This window comes from Sceloporus occidentalis, unplaced genomic scaffold, assembly GCF_023333645.1.
Source record: "Sceloporus occidentalis isolate IW3139 unplaced genomic scaffold, rSceOcc1.0.p SCAF_7, whole genome shotgun sequence".
NCBI lineage: Eukaryota > Metazoa > Chordata > Lepidosauria > Squamata > Phrynosomatidae > Sceloporus > Sceloporus occidentalis.
Window position 1 is genome coordinate 58903749 of NW_028316987.1, and position 18885 is coordinate 58922633.

At 42.2% G+C, this 18885-nt stretch overlaps 1 protein-coding gene across 3 annotated transcripts; it reads right to left on the reverse strand.

Annotated features, from left to right (window-relative positions):
* Positions 1–2049: 2049 nt before the first annotated feature.
* NUP42 (nucleoporin 42) lies at positions 2050–17799 on the reverse strand. 3 transcript variants are annotated; one of them, XM_089533084.1, is made up of 8 exons: positions 17717–17799; positions 16932–17095; positions 12719–12917; positions 7757–7851; positions 7232–7308; positions 6963–7049; positions 5392–5476; positions 2050–5284 (listed from the first exon to the last, which is right to left on the reverse strand). In XM_089533084.1, exons 2-8 carry the CDS (start codon positions 17026–17028, stop codon positions 4707–4709), a joined length of 1218 nt encoding a protein of 405 aa, XP_089389210.1. In that variant the 5' UTR covers positions 17029–17095; positions 17717–17799; the 3' UTR covers positions 2050–4706. The 3 variants fall into 3 exon arrangements, with proteins under 3 accessions (XP_089389210.1, XP_089389211.1, XP_089389212.1); XM_089533085.1 differs by lacking the exons at positions 16932–17095; positions 17717–17799 and adding an exon at positions 16730–16826; XM_089533086.1 differs by lacking the exons at positions 16932–17095; positions 17717–17799 and adding an exon at positions 14667–14739.
* Between the last annotated feature and the right edge of the window lie 1086 nt (positions 17800–18885).

Sequence of the window (18885 nt, forward strand, 5' to 3'; positions counted from 1 at the left end):
ATAGCAAAATTTTTATAATTTCAATTCAGTTATGAGGTCATGGTAATCAACAGCAGTGGCATCACTAGGGGTGTGGGCTACACTGGGTGACACTCCAGAAGAGGCACACAGCTTGAGCACCCCCCTCCCTGCTGTGCACCATTTTACTCATTAGTAAACTGCTGTCCAGAAGGGAGGGAGAGTGCCCAGAGCACACATCCCTTGCTGGGCACTGGTCTACTCATGTGTGAAATGGCATTCAGCAGGAAGGGAGAGTGCCCAGAGCACCCCCCACTTTGCTGTACACTGGTTTACTCATGAGTAAGCTGGCACCCGGCAGCAAGGTGAGGGGTGTATTCTTTTTGCCCCATTCCCTGGAGGCCTCACCATCACTCCATACGAACAGCTTTTGATTGACAATTAGTGTTTACAGACAATATTCTGATCAGTGAAAAGAACGTAAGAACAAGCTAGAAATTTTGCAGTTTAGAACAATATGGGTCTGTAGAATTAGACATCCTGAGAAAACAGCCAGATAAGATACTTGCAACATCAGGGCACACAGGATTCCTTTCCACAGCGGCCTTCTGTAAAACATGTTGGAAGATTTTTTGCATTCTCTCTTCCCCTCCTTAGATAGATTTTCCTGCATGCAAATCCTGCTTCTCCCCTCATACAAACATCCCATTTGTTCCTACTGAATCACAGGGCAATAAGTTTGCAATTTGGTAAACTAAACATGTGATTCAGGTCACTCCCACTTTTGAGAAGTATTCTCAAAGATTTTCTCCCTCCCTGTTGAGTTCCTCATCTTTCTCCTCTCTCAGCTTTCTTTGGAAAGATGGTGAAATACAGATTTCTTCTTTACCTGAACTATTCATTAGCTAGATTAGGATATAGCCTCTATGTATAGGTAGATTAAAGCCATTAGTAAACTTTTGTTTAAGCTGCAAGCTACTTATGTTGTTTTTGAGTCAGACTCAGTCCTTAGAGAAGCGTAGTTAGACAAGGACACGTTTCTGCTACTCTGATTTAAAGCTAGACCAACAGACTTGGCTTTGGTATTTTTGATATTTAAATATTTTTGTTTCTTTAACAAAGTCTGAAACCTTAGGAAACGTGAATTGCCCTACAAAACGTACTCTCTTTGTCTTAGATTTTAGGTGCAGAAGGATGAGGCTGAGAACAATCTCAAAGATGGCTGTGCTTTTCCTCACCAAACATTCTCTGGGTCTGGCAGTAAATTCTATAAACCAAATTCAAGTAAAGTGGGGAGATCTAAATCTGAGGTGATTTGATGTATATATCAAGGTCAGGTTTGGGGGTCAGAATGATGAATTTTGGTATGACCTGTGGATAAGTTGGTAGGGATAGTGTTTTTTTTTAGGTTCTCTTGGGATGGACCTAGCTCTTGTCTTTTACCTCTATTTAGATAAGGCAATGGTTCCTTTTTTAATGAATTAAAAGTACAGTGGGCCCTCCACATTTGCTGGGGTTAAGGGTACAGGACCCCTATGTAAGTGGAAAACCACAAATAAATGACCATAAAATTGTGCTGGAAGACCACGAAATGCCCCCACATCCTCTAGAAGGCATGTGCAGGCTGCAAAAACAGTCCTGTGGGTCACATGCAGCCCACGGGCTGTTCTTGGCTCAATCTTGCTTTATGCAGTGTACCTAGGGAAAGTACAGTCGCTCCTTCATATTCGTGGGGGTTAGGGAAACAAGACCCTTGTGAATATGGAAAATTCGTGAATAGTGCAAGCTATTCATGGATTGGGGATTCACGAATTTGATTATTCATGACTGCAGCATGCGCCCTGCCCACCTCCTCCTCTGATGCCTGGAACAGCTGCAGCCAGCTGTCCCAAGCACAAGAGGAGACAGGGCAGCGCGTATCCACCTTCTCCCTTGCCTGGGATAGCTGCAGCCAGCTGTCCCAAGCATGGAAGGAGGAAGTGGGCAGGACGCATGCTGCAGTTGTGAATAATCAAATTCGTGAATCCCAAATCCATGAATGGGAAGGGACATCTGCATTTTATCATGGTGTGTTTGCCTTCAAGTCACCAGTTGACCCCAAAGCTTTTAATATTAAAACATTAAATAAAATATTCTAACAAAATTCAGTTAAAAGCATTTAAAAACACAAATAAAAATACAATATCAACCAATTCAAAAGAACAGGGTGGTACAGTGGATTTGGGAGTGGAAGCCTATAATCTTTATCAAAGTGATTTGTTCCGTATGTTCAAAAAGCCTAAGACCTAACAATAAAATTCACATTCACAAGCCTTGACACATACATCACAAGAATTCTCTTAGCTGTTATCATAACTTCTTCCTGTACAGAAGAATTTATTAAATGCTAATCGGGGTAATCTTAACCTCAAACTGCTTGACCAATAAATGGGTTACATTTGTTTCTCCTTCTTACATCATGTTCTGATCTCTTCCAGTTCAGCACATCAATATTTCAAAATATTTATATTATAATGAATACTATACTACATATTACAAACCCAGATTAAGGTATCAGCAACAGTGTTTTGATCTTACAGAACAGTATATACAAAGCAAGAAGTAGGGTGAAACATTTACAATCATAGAATTGGGAGAGACCTCAAGGGCCAACCAATCCAACCCGCCATGCAGGAACTCACAATCAAAGTATCCCTGACAGAGGAGCATCCAGACTCTGTTTAAAAACTTCCAAAGGAGACTCCACCACATTCCAAGGAAATATAGTCCAAATATAGACAGCTCTTACTGTCAAGAAGTTCTTCCTGATGTTGAGGTAGAATCCCTTTTCCTGTAGTTTGCATCCATTGCTCCTGGTTCTATTCTCTGGAGCAGCAGAAAACAAGATTGCTCCACACCCCTTCAAATATTTAAACAGGGCTGTCATTTCACTTCTTAACTTTCTCTTCCCCAAGCTAAACTTACATAGCTCTCTAAGCCGCTCCTCCTAAGGAATGATTTCCAGACCGTTTACCATTTTGGCCACCCTCCTCTAGACACATTCCAGCTTGTCAATATCCTTCTTGAATTGTGGTGCCAGAAGTGGACAAAGTATTCAAGATGAGGACTGACCAAAGCAGAATACGGTAATGTGGCACTATTGCATCCCTCAGTCTAGATGCTATACTCCTACTAATGCAGCCCAGAACTGCATTGATTTTTCTAACTGCTGCATCACTGTTGACTCATGTTCAGTAAGACGCCTAGATCCCTTTTCCATGCCCTGCTGCCAAGCCAGGTGTCAGCCATCCTATATTTGTGCATTTCATTTCTACTGCCCAAGTGTAGCATCCTACATTTCTCCCTACTGAAATTCATTTTGTTAGTTTTGGCCTAGCTTTCTAATCTGTTAGGGTCATTTTAAATTCTGATCCTGTCCTCAGGGGTATTGGCTACCCCTCCTAATTTGGTGTCATTTGCCATTTGATAAGCAATAGATTCTAAGTCATTCATAAAGTTTCTGAATAGCACTGTGCTGAAGGACAGAACCCTGTGGAACCCCACTAGTCACTTCCCTTCAAGATGAAGAGCCATTGGTGAGCAACTGGGTTCAGTTGGTCAAGCAATTACAAATTCATTTAACAGTTGCATTGTCTAACCTACATTTTACTAGCTTTTTTTTAATCATAGCCCTTACTGAAATAAAAAATATACTACATCCACAGCATTCCTTTCATCTACCAAGTCTGTACCTCCAAAAAAAAAAAAGAAAAAAAAAGATATGGTTGATCTGGCATGACTTGTTTTTGAGAAACCCATACTGACTTTTAGTGATCACAGCATTCCTTTCTAGGTGTTTACAGAGTGCCTGTTAAAAGATCTGCTTTGATCATTTGACTGGACAAACTGATCTTTATGTCAGACATCAAGCAGTCCACCAGATGTTCCTATCCTATCAGCCTTAGCAAGCACAGTCAATGGGAGTTACAGTCCACAACATCTGGAGGGCTAAATTATTCCCACTGTATACTAGAAGCTCAGACTCTCAAAGCTTGCTTCCAGACTGCATTCAAAGGTACTGTTTCATGTGCTGCATGGTCTCAGACTTCACACATTAGATCAAGGATGAAAAGAACAAACTCATTATTTTACTATTTCTTGACTTATTGCTTTGAGGACATGTACTGCTTAACAATTAAAAATATACTTCCAACCTATGTTATTTCTGAAAGTACTTTCCTAACGTTTGTTCAAAGGTAGCTTTCTTAAATAAGTTTTTTGGGCAGAAATGTGGTCTGTAAACTATGGAAATGTATGTGAAGATCCATAAGGGTGGCAAAGTGTGGCCCATGGATCACACGCGCCCACCAGCACATTTATGTTACCTCCAGCCTCCAGGGGTTAAAAAAATGTTTTTCAATTTCTGGCCCTCCAGATATTATTGGATTCAACTCCCATCAGCCTAATTAGTATATCCAGTGGTGAAGGATTATGAAGATGCAATCCAGTGATCTCTTGATAGCAATACAATAAGAACTACACTACAATAAACCATGAAGGTAAAAAAAAATAACTACTAGGTGCATTCCATTTTAGTTTATTGAAAACTATAATTTGCTTATGCAGCATTCACGATTTCAATGTCCTTATCAGAGCCAAATCATATCATTGGCAGAAATGAATTTTTTAAACCAATGCTGGTGAGGCAGAAAAAATATTTTCTGAAGGATTACTGCTTTTGTATCTGATAAAAAAAATTGCTGAATTCACTACATACTTAAGAGTTCAAGAGGAGGCGGCTTTAAAGGAATTTTTCCTAGTGAGAACTTTTTGGCTTCAAATTGCTTTAGTTCTTCCTCAGATAACTCATTTTTTGGTGTAAATAACTTTTCTGAAGAAATGGTAACTGGGGTTACTGAGGGTGTCAATGTAGCATGACCGCCAAAGGCATTTGCTGCCTTCCCAAACACTGAGTTCCCTGAATCCAAAATAGGGGCAGCAGCTGCTTTTCCAAATCCTGAAGTAGTTGTGGTGTCTGAAGAACTTGAAGGAAAAGATTTTCCAAAATTTGAAAAGCCAGGAGCTCCAAATCCATCTGAAGCTGCTGTTGTCTTAAATGAAAAGGAAGCTGCTGATGAAGATGTTTGGTTCCCAAAGCCAACTGAATGGGATGGGGCAGAGGGGACATTGGTGCCTTGAACACTAGTAAGGTTCCCAAATGCAGGCGCACCACCAAATGCAGGCGCACCACCAAATGCAGGCATGCTTCTAGGTGGGACGCTGCTTAGTTCAGAAGTTGACTTAAAAGAGAAGGTTTGAGCACTGCTCTGTTTATCCACAGGAAAGGCTGCAAGTTTAACACAGAGAAAAGCAAAAGTTAGGTTTACAGTCTTAAGATCGAACACTAGAATTCACATATACCCCATTCCGAAACTGCCAACTTTTAATCCTTACCGGCTGTTCCAAAAGCTGATTGCTGCTGTACTCCAAACCCAAATGCAGGTGGTGGCTGAACAGCCACATTCTTCAATTCTGCTATCTTGAAACACAAAAACAAAACATGAAGCTCTACATCTTATATATCTAGAGCAGTGGTTCCCAACCTTCCTAATGCTGCGACCCTTTAATACAGTTCCTCATGTTATGGTGACCCAAACCCATGAAATTATTTTCGTTGCTACTTCATAACTGTAATTAAATAGGTGTTTTCCAACGGTATTAGGCGACCCCCATGAAAGGATCATTCGACCCCCAAAGGGTTCCCGACCCACAGGTTTGGAACCACTGATCTAGAGGTTCTACCTCTGCCAGTTCAGTTTTTTGCACAATAAATACAGAACCAAATGTGAACAAGTATTTGATTTAAATAATGGTACTTACTTTACAATCACTATTGTTTCACATTTATTTTGCCTTAGCTGCAAGGTGTGCTAATTTTATATTACTGCAGAGGGATTATATACTTCAATTAAGCAAACAATACAATGACAAAAAGGGAACAGACCTGATGGCCAAGCATCAAGAAGCTAAGCAGTAAAAGAGACATAGACAACATGGGCAATTGTAGATCATCCAAAAACTGACTGAATAGCTAGACTCTGCAGAGATATTTGGTGTGGCAAATAAAGAGCAGGGGAAGCTGCTACATGTACAGAAATTGGCAGGACAGAAGGCAAAGGAGAGCTGAATTGGAAATGAAAGAATCCAAAGTAGCTAAGATAATGCATAATTAGTGGTTCTCAGTCAATGGAATGCAAGGAGCGCAGCTGTCTAGGTGGACTCAGGGTTTTAATCCCAATTATACTCTACAGTTTTTAAAAATATCTTTGTATTTTATAGTTATTGTAGTAATAAAATATATACTTGCAGTATCATAATTTTCAGCTACTGATTTATTTATTTTATTATACTCAGCTATACTACTGTAATATTTTAGGCCTTAAAACTTAAATGATAAAATATAATAAAAAGGTTCACAAATAAAAATAAATTTCCAATTTGGTGGGACTCAAGTTCTTTGGCAGACTGCGTTTTTAAGACATCTGTATTGCAGAAATAATATACTTTGACACCACTTTAACTGTCATGGCTCAATGCTATGGAATTCTGGGAATTGTAGTTTAGTGAGACATTTTAGCCTTCTTTGTCAGAGCGCTCTGGTGCCACAACAAACTACAGTTTCCAGAATTCCACAGCACTGAGCCATGGGAGTTAAAGTAGCATCAAATAGTATTATTTCTGCAGTGCAGATGCAGCTACAGAAAAGGGTAAGAACCACTACCACAACTGAAATATCAAGAAGGGGAGTGAAGGAAAGGAGGGGTTATGTCAGGGATATAAAGGATGCAAAAAAAGGGGGGGAGGGAGAGGTTGCATCTGATGCATTCAACAGAAACAGTGCATGTAAAAGAAGTGTGTAACAGTTACTTTTTTATTACAACTTCACAAATCTTATACTAATAGAATAAAAATTAAAATATAAATAAATATAATCAAGAGGTTTAAAAAAATCAAATGTTTCTCACCAATCTAGTTTTAGTAGATGCATTTATATTCTTCAACTCATGCAATCTGCTTCTCCACTGGGTCAATAACTGCTGGACTGAACTGATCTGAAAAGAGGTAGGGAAAGGATTATTTCCCTGCCAATTAAGCAAAGAAGAGATAAAAATTCTCATCAACTGTGATTAGAATGTGCTGCTATATAAAGGAACAGAGGAACTATTATTGCTCCACAACTCAAATAAAGCTTTCTGAATCATCAAAGCATTTACACTAAATTGTAGATACTTACATAACTTTGTGTATCATTGTTTGTTCTGCAGTTATAATATTCAAGACGTAACTCTGCTGGTAAAAAGTCCTGAAAACCTGTAGGTAAAGGAACAATCAAAATTCTCCTATGCCCAACTAAGAAATTATAACAAATCACTGCAACCCCCCACAAGCCAAGGTTTCTTGCTGAAACTGTTTACATCACATTTTTGTACATTTAACATTTACACATTGTATCACTTGTTTCTCCAGTGTATTTCTTGGGTAATTCTTGACTGCATAAGGAAAGGCAGCACCACTAGAAATAGGTGATCAAGGAGCACAAAACTGTTCACAAAGAATATTAACTGTAAATTAGTCACCTAAATCTTTGCCTCCCAACTGTACCCACATGCCTTCCACTAGTTACATGCAGAGATGTATTGGGATGAACAGGAAGTTAAGAGGTAGAGTCCACACCATAACCCTATTTAAAGTAAATCACAATATTCAAGTAAGAGAGGATTCATCAGAGGGAAATTAAAGCAACCAGGTTAACGTCTACCTGAAATATTAGGCTTCTCTTTCATTGGTGAATAGGTGGAAAACATCCATTGGCCTGAAGATTCCCAAATCTCCATGTCTTTCATTATTATTTCCCTGGGTAAATGATATCAGAAAGTCATAAACCACATTAAATTGGCTATTTGAAGTTTTAAACCCTATCTAAAGAGATAGTCAAGTTTATGATGCTTAACTCCGACTGACTTCAGAGTAATAGTGTTTCCCAGTCTGTGGTCCACTAGTAATCAATGAGGGAAATGAGATGATTGATAAGTAAGGCCCTAAATCTGCAAGGGCAGCAAAATGAGAAAGTCAGTCTCTGAGACTAGGGCCTTCTCAGTGGCTGCTCCCACTTTCTTACTAGGGAAGCTACACAACCTCCCTCCTTGCACACCAGAAGGCCTGATTGTTTATTATTATTATTATTAAACTTTATTTCTATAGCGCTGTAATTATACACAGCGCTGTACAAAGTCGGTAAAATTAGAAGTAAATAAAAGCCTGCCCAAGGCGTACATTCTAAGATAATAACAATTAAAAGAGGAATAGATAAAATTACCATATAGAAAGGAAAAAACAGAGTAAAAACATCAAATATCAAACAAATCACATCACATCAAATATTGTCAGACAGCCAGATAACAATCACAAATTCCCTGAGAACGCTTCCCTAAACAATATGGTTTTCAGCTCAGCTTTAAAGCTGGTTAGGGAAGTGATGAGCCGTGCATGCAGAGGAAGAAGGTTCCAGGAATGAGGGGCAGCAAGAGAGAAGGGACGGATCCGGGATGGGGCAGAGGAGATCCTGGGTTGAGAGAGGAGACTTTGGCTACCAGAGCGGAGAGTGCGAGTAGGGATGTAGGGAGAGAGAAGATCAGTTAAATAAAGAGGGGCCAGCCCATGCAGGGCTTTAAAGGTGAGTAGCAAAAGTTTGTACCTGATGCGGAAAGGAAGAGGGAGCCAGTGAAGGGAAGACAACAGAGGGGAGACATGATCATAACGGCGAGCGAGTGAAATAATGCGTGCAGCTGAATGCTGAACAGAAATTAATGGGTGGAGATGAGAGAGGGGAAGCCCTGCCAAGAGGAGGTTACAGTAGTCTAGTCGTGAGACCACTAGGGCATGGACCAGTGTCTTTGCGGTAGAAGCTGAGAGATATGGACGGATTTTGGCGATATTATAGAGAAAAAATCTACAGACTTTGGCTGTAGTCTGGATCTGTGGGATAAATGACAAAGAGGAGTCAAAGATGAAACCGAGACTGCGGGCTTCCTGGACCGGCTGGATCGAGATGTTATTGACGGAAATAGAAAAGGAATAGTGAAGGGTGGGCTTAGGAGGGAAAACAAGAAGCTCAGTCTTGGACATATTGAGCTTCAGACGCCGATGGTGCATCCAGTGGGAGACAGCTGTTAAACAGGATGACACTTGCTGCTCTAGCTCTGGTGAAAGATTAGGGGTGGAAAGGTACAGCTGGGTATCATCGGCGTAAAGATGGTAGGAGAAACCAAAAGAACTGATAAGTTTGCCAAGGGAGAGTGTGTATAAAGAGAACAGAAGGGGACCCAAAACAGAGCCCTGAGGAACTCCAACAGATAAGGGGACAGAAGACGAGGTCTGACCACCTGAGACCACTGAAAAAGATCGATCTGACAAGTAAGATGTGAACCAATCGAGAACAAGGCCCGAGAAACCAAGGTCAGAGAGTACTTCTATTAGGAGACAGTGGTCCACGGTGTCGAAGGCCGCAGACAGATCGAGTAAGACAAGGATAGAATAAAGGCCATTCGCCTTGGCCCGCAAAAGATCATTTGAGATCTTAGTAAGGGCCGTCTCTGTGGAGTGCCGTGGGCGAAAACCAGACTGGAAGGGATCCAGAATGGAGTTGGTTTCAAGAAACTCAAGACAGCGTGAATAGACGACTCGTTCCAACACCTTGGAGAGAAAAGGAAGGAGAGAGATTGGACGATAGCTAGCCAAGGAAGAGGGGTCGAGAGAGGGTTTTTTCAGGATAGGGGAAACTAAGGCATGTTTGAAGACTGAGGGGAAGGAACCCGAAGAGAGAGAGAGGTTAAAGATATAGAGGAGGGAGGGTAACAAAGAGGGGGCTATAGAGATTAGAAGACGAGAAGGAAGTGGGTCAAGAGAACAGGTGGTAGGTTTGGATGAGTTCAGCAGCGAAGAGAGTTCTTCCAAAGAAACAGGAGGAAACACAGAGAGTTTATTAGTAGGAGGGGCGAGGAGATTAGTGGTGGGAGCCAAATCAAGAAGAGTTAACTCAGAACGAATGGTAGTGATCTTTGTAATGAAGTAGTTGACGAAGTCGGAGGGAGACAATAGTGGAGAGACAGAGGGAGGAGAGGGTTTTAACAGTGTGTTGAAACAGGAGAACAAGCGCTGCGGGCGCCTCTCGTTGGCGCAGATCAATGATTTGAAATAGTCTTGTTTTGCCATCGACAGGGCGCGTGAAAAAGATAAAAGAACGAACTTAAAATGGATAAAGTCAGCCCACTCCCTGGACTTTCTCCAGAGACGTTCGGCGGCTCGGGAGCAGGACCGGAGAAATCTAACAGTGGGAGTGATCCAGGGCTGAGGCCTAGTCATAGAAGAAGAGGAGGACACGCGCGTAGATACTGGGGCAAAGCTGTCAAGAGTTGAAGAGAGAGTAGAATTCAGTAAAGACATAGCTGAGTCAGCAGAGTCCCCAAGATTGAGAGAAGCGAAGGATGAATCCAAGGACTGAGTGAGATGGTTAAGGTTAATAGAATGAAGATCACGGAACTGGCGAAGGACAGTATGACGGGGAGGTGGGATGTAGGTAAGAGTAAAGGAAAGTAGGTGATGGTCAGATAGTGGGAAATCAGAAGCCAAGTAGTCAGACACGACACACTTGGAGGGGAGAACTAAGTCGAGACAGTGACCAAGGGAATGGGTTGGAGAGTTGGAATGGGGTTGGAGACCGAAGGAAGCTAAGAGAGAGCTGAAGCGAGAGGTTGAGGAATTCTTGGGATCGTCGAGGTGGATGTTAAAGTCACCTAAGATCAGGGAGGGGACAGTATCCGAAAGAAAAAATGTCAACCAAGATTCAAAATCTGTGAAAAACTGAGACGCTGAACCAGGAGGACGATAGATGATGGCAACCCGAAGTTGCAGAGGAAAATAGAGTCTAATGGAGTGTAATTCAAATGAGGAGAAGGAGTAGCTGGGGGGAGAAGAGAGAACCTGAAACTGGCAGGACTTTGATAATAAGATGCCGACCCCTCCTCCGCGACCCTCAGGGCGGCCAGTGTGGGTAAAAGAGAGACCGCCAAGAGAAAGGGCAGCAGAGGTAGCAGTATCGTGGGCCGGAAGCCAGGTTTCAGTGAGGGCAAGAAGATTAAATGATTGAGATAGAAAAAGATCATGGATTACCGCTGCTTTTGGGGCAGCGGAGCGGCAATTCCAGAGAGCGCAAGAGAATGGGAGTTGGGAGATAGGGAGGGGGCGGATAGGGATGAGATAAGGAGAAGGAGAGGTGCGAGGAGCCATGGAGAAGAGAGGTTTGGGTGACAAACAGATGGCAGGAGAAAATGTAGAAAAGAGAAAAGCAGAAAAATAAAGATACAGTCCAACAGTGCTGGAAGGGATGGGGTGAGGATCCCAAGACATGAGGGAGTTGACAGAGGAGAAGGGTAGCTATGGGAGCTTCCGGATGTCTGAGGGGTTACTGCCCTGCCTCTCTCTCTGCTGAGCTGGAGCTGTTGCTGCTACTTCCAGGGAGTCCCAGAAGAGTGGGAAGATGGAGGGAAGGTCAGCATTCAGCAGAGGTTCCTCTCAGGAGGCAGGCTGGCTGGTGTTCACAGGGGAGGAGAGGGCTGAGACAGTGCCCTTTTAAGGGGAAAGGCAGGCCCCACCTCTCTCTCTCTCTGCTGAGCTGGAGATGCTGCTGCTGCTACTTCCAGGGAGTCCCAGAAGAGTGGGAAGATGGAGGGAAGGTCAGCATTCAGCAGAGGTTCCTCTCAGGAGGCAGGCTGGCTGGTGTTCACAGGGGAGGAGAAGGCTGAGACAGTGCCCTTTTAAGGGGAAAGGCAGGCCCCACCTCTCTCTCTCTGCTGAGCTGGAGATGCTGCTGCTGCTACTTCCAGGGAGTCCCAGAAGAGTGGGAAGATGGAGGGAAGGTCAGCATTCAGCAGAGGTTCCTCTCAGGAGGCAGGCTGGCTGGTGTTCACATTGTTTGAGTAGAAAAGTGCTGTTCTTAGTACACTGTACTTAGATTAATGTTTCAAATGACTTTAATTGTAAAGACAGTTTAATGTTATTATGCTTGGCTATTTGTGATTTTATTTTCCTTTTTAAAAATCTTGCAACCTGCTTTGAGGGGAGATAAGCAAAGTAATACAATATAGGAAATAGATCACCATGGTAAGTCCTGTCACTTTGCTTCCCATAGTGTACTGCAATATGTTTGTGATTAACATAATGAATTATTAGAAGTAGCTGCATTTTAATGTTTCTTGAATTTGATTCCAGCCAACCATAGGCTATGTTGAAATATTTTCAATAGCTGGCTTACACTTTGAACCACAAAAGCTTTGATGACAAAGTAGCACAAAGGAAAAAGTTTGACACCACTGAGATACAGTCAGTCTTCTGTGTCCAAAGATTCTGCATCCACAGATTCAACCAACCATGGCTTGAAAATATTCCAAACAAACCAAAATCAAAGAAACCCCAAAAGCAAACCTTGACTTTGCCATTTTATATAAGGAACACTATTTTACTGTGGCGTTGTATATAATGGGGCTTCAGCATCCACAGATTTTGGTATCCTGGAACCAAATCGCAATGGATACTAAAGGCTCATTGCACATGTATCTTGTACACAAGAGTGCAGCTGAAAAACTAGGATTTTTAGAAAATTGGGCAACCAAATAAAGTCATTTAAAGAGTATAAACATTAAAGAGACAGAAAAGTGCAACTTACACAAGTTTCTCATCTTCATCTTTAATGCCATCATTAACATTGTCACTGGCATCTAAACCAGCAAACCTGTTCTGAGAAAACCCGAAAGATCCACCATCTCTATTGTCACGCCAGTTAGAAGATTTAGAAAAATTAGGTGGCTGGACAACATTACTGTATCTCTGATTATAGCCACTCCATCCTTCTCTTCTGTTAGAACCTACAGTGGAAAGAAAGCAATGTTACACTGAGTACATGCAATGCACTTTAGTCTTCTATGAAGCAAAATAAATCTGAGCTCAGAAAAAACAAGGGAAAAATATCAGGCAGGCCCATGAAAGGCCAAAAGACAATGTATAAATTCAGAAAAATATATAAAATACATATAGAAGGCATGCGACAGGCTGAGTACCCCTTATCTGGAATTTGAGTTCTAAAATACTGTTCTCCAAAACTGTCCATATGGGTGGCTGAGATAGTGACACCTTTGTTTTCTGATCGTTCAGTCGTACACAGACTGTTTCATACACAAAATTATTAAAATATTATATATAAAATTACTCTCAGGCTACATTTATAAGGTGCATATGAAACATAAATGGATTTCATGTTTAGACTTAGGTCCCATCTCCATGATACCTCATGCTGTATATGCAATTATTCCAAAATACAAAACACTACTGGTCCCAAGCATTTCAGATAAAGGAGACTCAACTTATATAAGCTGGAATGACTCTCTGGATGCCAGTCTCAAATCTTTCTTTAAGCAGAAATGTCACTGAAATAATTAATTCCAATAAATACCTGTAGAATTATGTGCACCTACATTTTTAGTAATGTTGTTCTAAAAAAACACTTCATTTCCTATCTGAAAAGAAGTGGAGACAAGATGTTGATACTTACTGAAAATATTCATACTGGGGAGGCTGGAAGAGCAATCCACTACACAGGGGTTTTCTGTGTGTGCCACCATTTGAGGTAGGCCAAAACAATTCAAAATTGTTATAATTGTTGCTCTAAACTGCCAACTCCCCTCAGTTTCAATTACATAGCCTAAATAAATGAAGAAGACATGCCTGTGATGAGGCTTCCCTGCTCCCCCAGGTGAGGGTGGATAGCCACTTCAGCCTCCCCAGAATGAACATCCTCAGGATCAACCTCTCATTTGCAGGTAGGCTGAAGAAGAGCAATCTACTACACATAGGATACATCCAAGCCACCAACACCAGGGTGGGATTAATTATTAATATATTGAGCCACTGCTTGCAGCACAGTCCCACCAAACGCTTGACTAGACCTATATTTATCTACCTTTAAAGTTGCATAAAATAGGTGTATCTTTCCAACCTGCCACTCTGAATACATCATTAATTGATGCTGCTGCTCTGGAGTAGACCTATCATTCTGCCTGCAATGGACCTTTAGATCTTGCCTACCTGCAAATGTGCTGCTCACCCCATTTAATCTGACACTCTCTAATGATTATATTAGCTGCTTGTAAGTAATTAACTATAATTAGTTCTTTTTAATTACTTCTTTCCCCAATACAACTAAATTATGATTATGAAAAGCAGCTGATGAAAGGCTCACCCCTCCATCCCAACTGCAACTCCTGTGGCCTCTGAGGGAAAAAAACAGCCAATATCTGCTGGGCTTAATCCTTTCCCCCACTTCCATTCTGTTTTTTCTTGTGTGTTGTATCTTATTTAAATTGTAAGGCTGAGGATAGGGAACTGTTAATGTAACAATGTGTAAGAAGTACTCTATATAAATAAATAAGTTATAGTAAAAGATAGCTTTGTGGTGTAACTGAACTGGTTCTAGCAATCCTCAACTACATAGGTGTGCTGTTGTTGTTGTTTAATGAAGGACAGTAGTGTATAATATTCAATATTTTAAAATTAACCTATCTAGTTACTTCTGAACAACAAGAAAGTTTCTCACTAAACATTGCAAGTTAATACAGTACCTATTTTTAGTCTTTGAACTGAAATTGCTGTTAAAAACTTTCCAAGCTCTGCTGTTGACTTTTTGACCACAAACTCTGCAATCTATAAATATTAGCACGGGAGCAAGCCCCACTGAACTCAGTGTGTTTTATTTCTGAGTAGATATGGATAAGGAATTACTATAATGAGAAACATACGGTACATCTGTGGAATTTGGTTATTATATCCAATAGCAAAGGTGCATTTTTGTAACAACAGCAACAAACCCTCCTCTGGAAATGAACTCCAAAAACACTGTTAAACCATCACCACTTTTTCTTCAGCATTTATACTCTTTGTGTCAAACATAAAAAGAATGCACTCTACATTGCAATTATAATTATTTTGACGTTGTTTGATCTTTTAAGCCAAAGCTACCTACAAGATTTTAATATATACATATGTATATCTACATACACACAAATTATTTATATTCTGCCTTTCCCAATATAGGGACTCCCTTTGCATAGTTCTTTTGCACAGCTCACACTACTGTTATAGCACTATTGTTCCACTTTAACTGCTAAGTCTCTTTCCTGTGGAATTGGCGTTTAAATTTTTTATTTAATTTTTTTAAAATTAAAAATTTACTCCTCCTCTTCTGTCTCCTATCGATGAACAGGGAGAAAAAGTTGGTTGGCAAAAAAAGCCTGAAAGTTTAAAAAAAATTTAATGAAAAAAAATTCCTAATTTTCTGAGAAGAAATATTTAACTCCTTGATCTTCGTGGCTTCTGTGTGAGAGAGAATTCTTTAAGCGCAATCCATAATCTAAGGTGTGTGGCATCAGGAATAAACTCTTCTAGAATATAACCACATAGCCCAAAAAACCAACAAAAAACTATGGATGCTGGCCACGAAAGCCTCCAACTTTACACCGAATGGTCATTTTAGATTGTAAGCCTGACAGCAGGGAACTGACTGATTAAAAATAATAATTGTAAGCCGCTCTGATAGCCTTTAGGGCTGAAGGGCGAGGTATAAATGCCATAAGCAATTTCCGAGAGCAGTGGTTCTCAACCTTCTTAATGCCACGACCCTTTAATACAGTTGCTCATGTTGTGATGACCCCCAACCATAAAGAGGAGCGGTGTCTCGGTTGCTAAAACCATAGGAAATATGTGTTTTCCGATGGTCTTAGGCAATCCCTGTGAAAGGGGTCATTCAACCCCCAAAGGGGTTGCAAACCACTGTCCTAGGGGTTTTCTTGCCAAGGCATGTTCAAAGGAGGTTTGCTTTCCCCTGAGGCTGGGAGAGTGTGACTTATCTAAGGTCACCCAGTGGGTTTCCATGGCCGAGGTGGGATTTGAACCCTAGTCTCCAGGGTCGGAGGCCAACGCTCAAACCTTAAAAAGATGTTTTTTGTGGGGGGTTTTTCCGTGCTATGTGTCCATGTTCTAGAAGAGTTTGTTCCTGATGTTTTGCCAGCATCTGTGGCTGGCGTCTTCAGAGAATGCTGGAATGGAAGAGAGTGGGGATATATATACTGTGTGACCCTGGGTTGGGAGGAGTGATTTCCATGTTAATCTACATATTGTGTGTAACATGGAAATCATTCCTCCCAACCCATGGTCACACAACATATATATGGTGGCGCAGTGGTTAAATGCCTGTACTGCAGCCATTCACTCGAAACCACAAGGTTGCGAGTTCAAGACCAGCAAAAGGGCCCAAGCTCGACTCAGGCTTGCATCCTTCTGAGGTCGCTAAAATGAGTACCCAGACTGTTGGGGGCAAATTAGCTTACTTGCTGTTCACCGCTATGATCTTTGGAATAGCGGTATATAAATAAAACAAATTATTATTATTATTATTATTATATATATCCATCCTCCACTCTTTTGTGGTGGCTTGAGCGTTGGCCTCCTCCGACCAGGGTTCGAATCCCACCTCGGCCACGGAAACCGACAAAAAACTACAGATGCCAGCCACGAAAGCCTTCGACTTCGCACCAACACACACACACACACACACACACACACACAGCTGGCTCACAGTATAAAACTATATTATCCAGTTCAAAAATAAAAAGGGGGTGAGCTTTACCAGTGGCTCTCCAATGGTACATAACAAGAGACTGGGCTCTCTAGAGCAGGAGTAACAGGCTTACAGCCCTCCTCCACTACACACACACAGAGGCAAATGAATGCAATGTTCAACACAGTCAATGGGGCAGTTGGGCAGAGGACACAAAATGGCCGCCATAGGGCTAACGAGGCTGGCGCATGCGCACAAGGCCCTTGCTTACCTGGCTCATAGCGCGGGTGCTCATTCCAGCAGCGCTCCCCGAAGCGGCAGTTGCCTTGCAAGAAGAAAGGGCAGACCCCGCCAGGGTTACGCCCCATAGCAGAGCCTTCCTCCTCCTCCTCCTCCTCCTCTTATTCTTCTTCCCTCTTCTCAGCGCCAACGGACCTAAACATTTATTTAGTAGTATTATTAACTTTATTCCATTTTCTTTCTTTTTTTTTTACGCCGCCTTTCCTACAGAAAAGGGACCCAAGGCGGCTCACAAAAACAGGGAAGAAAAGCTCAGGGGAAAACAAAAGGGGGCTGAGGGCCTATTCTTGGAGGAGACCAGCCCTTGTGTGACGACGACGCGACAGCTTTTTCCTTCTGTTCCAGTTTGAGGCCGCTTTAACTGCCAGGGAATCCTGGGAATCGTAGTTTATCGTGGCACCAGAGCTCTCTCTGACAGAGAAGACTCACAAAAACTACAGTTCCCAGGATTCCCTAGCACTGAGCCAGGGCAGTTAAAGCGGTCTCAAACTGGGGTTATTCCTGCAGTGTGTTTAGGACGCAGTTTGTCACTGTTTTAAGGGCCACGGCTGCAGTTGTGCCACAACTAAAACTCCCGTTCCCAGGATTCCAGAGCCTGTGGCCGCTGAGGCGGTTTCGAACTGCATGGAGTCTACGGTGCGGAAGCAGCCTGCCTTAAAACTGAATCAAGACAGTGTCTTTCTCGCAGCGCTTTGCATCGGAGACTTCATGTATCTTTCTCTCCCAAGAAGAGCTGGGAGCAAAAAGCGAACTCACCTGCCTCGCCGCCGGCATCATTTAGGCATAAGGTTAAAATAAGAGCCAAACTGCCGAAGGTTTGCTGGGGCTGAAGCGTCTCGGGCGCATGTTGATGACGTAGGCAGCAGTGGAGGGCGCCATTTTGGCGGAAGTAAGTTCAGTTGGTAAAGGAGAGCCTGTTGCAAGCGCAAGGGGCCTTGCAGGGGTCTCCCCACAACAACAGCAGCTTTACCAAACAGCCTTGTGGGTCCCCAAACTGCTCTATAAGGGCTTTTGGACTCTAGCTCCCAGAATCCCAGGCTATTGGCCAACATGGCTGAGGCTCCTGGGAGATGAAGTCCAAAAGCTCTTAAAGGGCGCACTTTGGGGGAACAGTGGTTCCCTAAACTCTGCTCTTTAAGGGATTGTGGGCTTCAGCTCCCAGAAAGCCAGACTGTTGGGTTTGTAGTTCAGTGAGGCCCAAGAGCTCTCAGGCTGAGCATTCTAAATGCCCCTCCTTAAACTGCAAATCCCAGAATGCAACAGGAGGCAGACAGACCCACTGAAAGTGGAACAGCAGCACTATAAGAGTGTAGTGCTGCAATGTGGATATAAAAGTGAATTCATGCTTCAGAGTCATGCTCAACATGCAGGACATTTTGGATTTTTTTCTTGGACAGCAAGAAAACATGTAGGACATGTCCTGGAAAAGGACGACATCTGGTCACGGGTTGGAGGGGAAGTAGCAGCACCTTCAAGACTCTTTTAGTATGAGGTTTCGTGGATATAAGCCCACTTCTTCAGATGCACTAGGGAAGGTTTGTTGCGTACCTTCAAGTCATTTCCAACCCTATCATGAGGTTTTCTTGACAAAGATTTGTTCAGAGGGGTATTGCCTTTGCTTTCTTCTGAGAGTGAGAGACTTGCCCAAAGTCACCCAGTGGGTTTCCTGGCCAAGCTGAGGCTCAAACCCTTGTCTCCAGAATCAGAGTCTAACTCACAAAACATTACACCAGGTTGGCTCTCACTTCAGATGTAGTACAGAGTGACATTAAAGCCTGTTTATAAAGTGTATTTACACAGTTGTGGAAGGGAACAATGTAATAAGATCCAGGAAGATGCCGATGACTGACATATGCATGTTTTAAATTATCTCTTTAAGGCCCAGCTTGCCCCCCCCTTTTCCCCCAATTTATAGAAGCAACTAT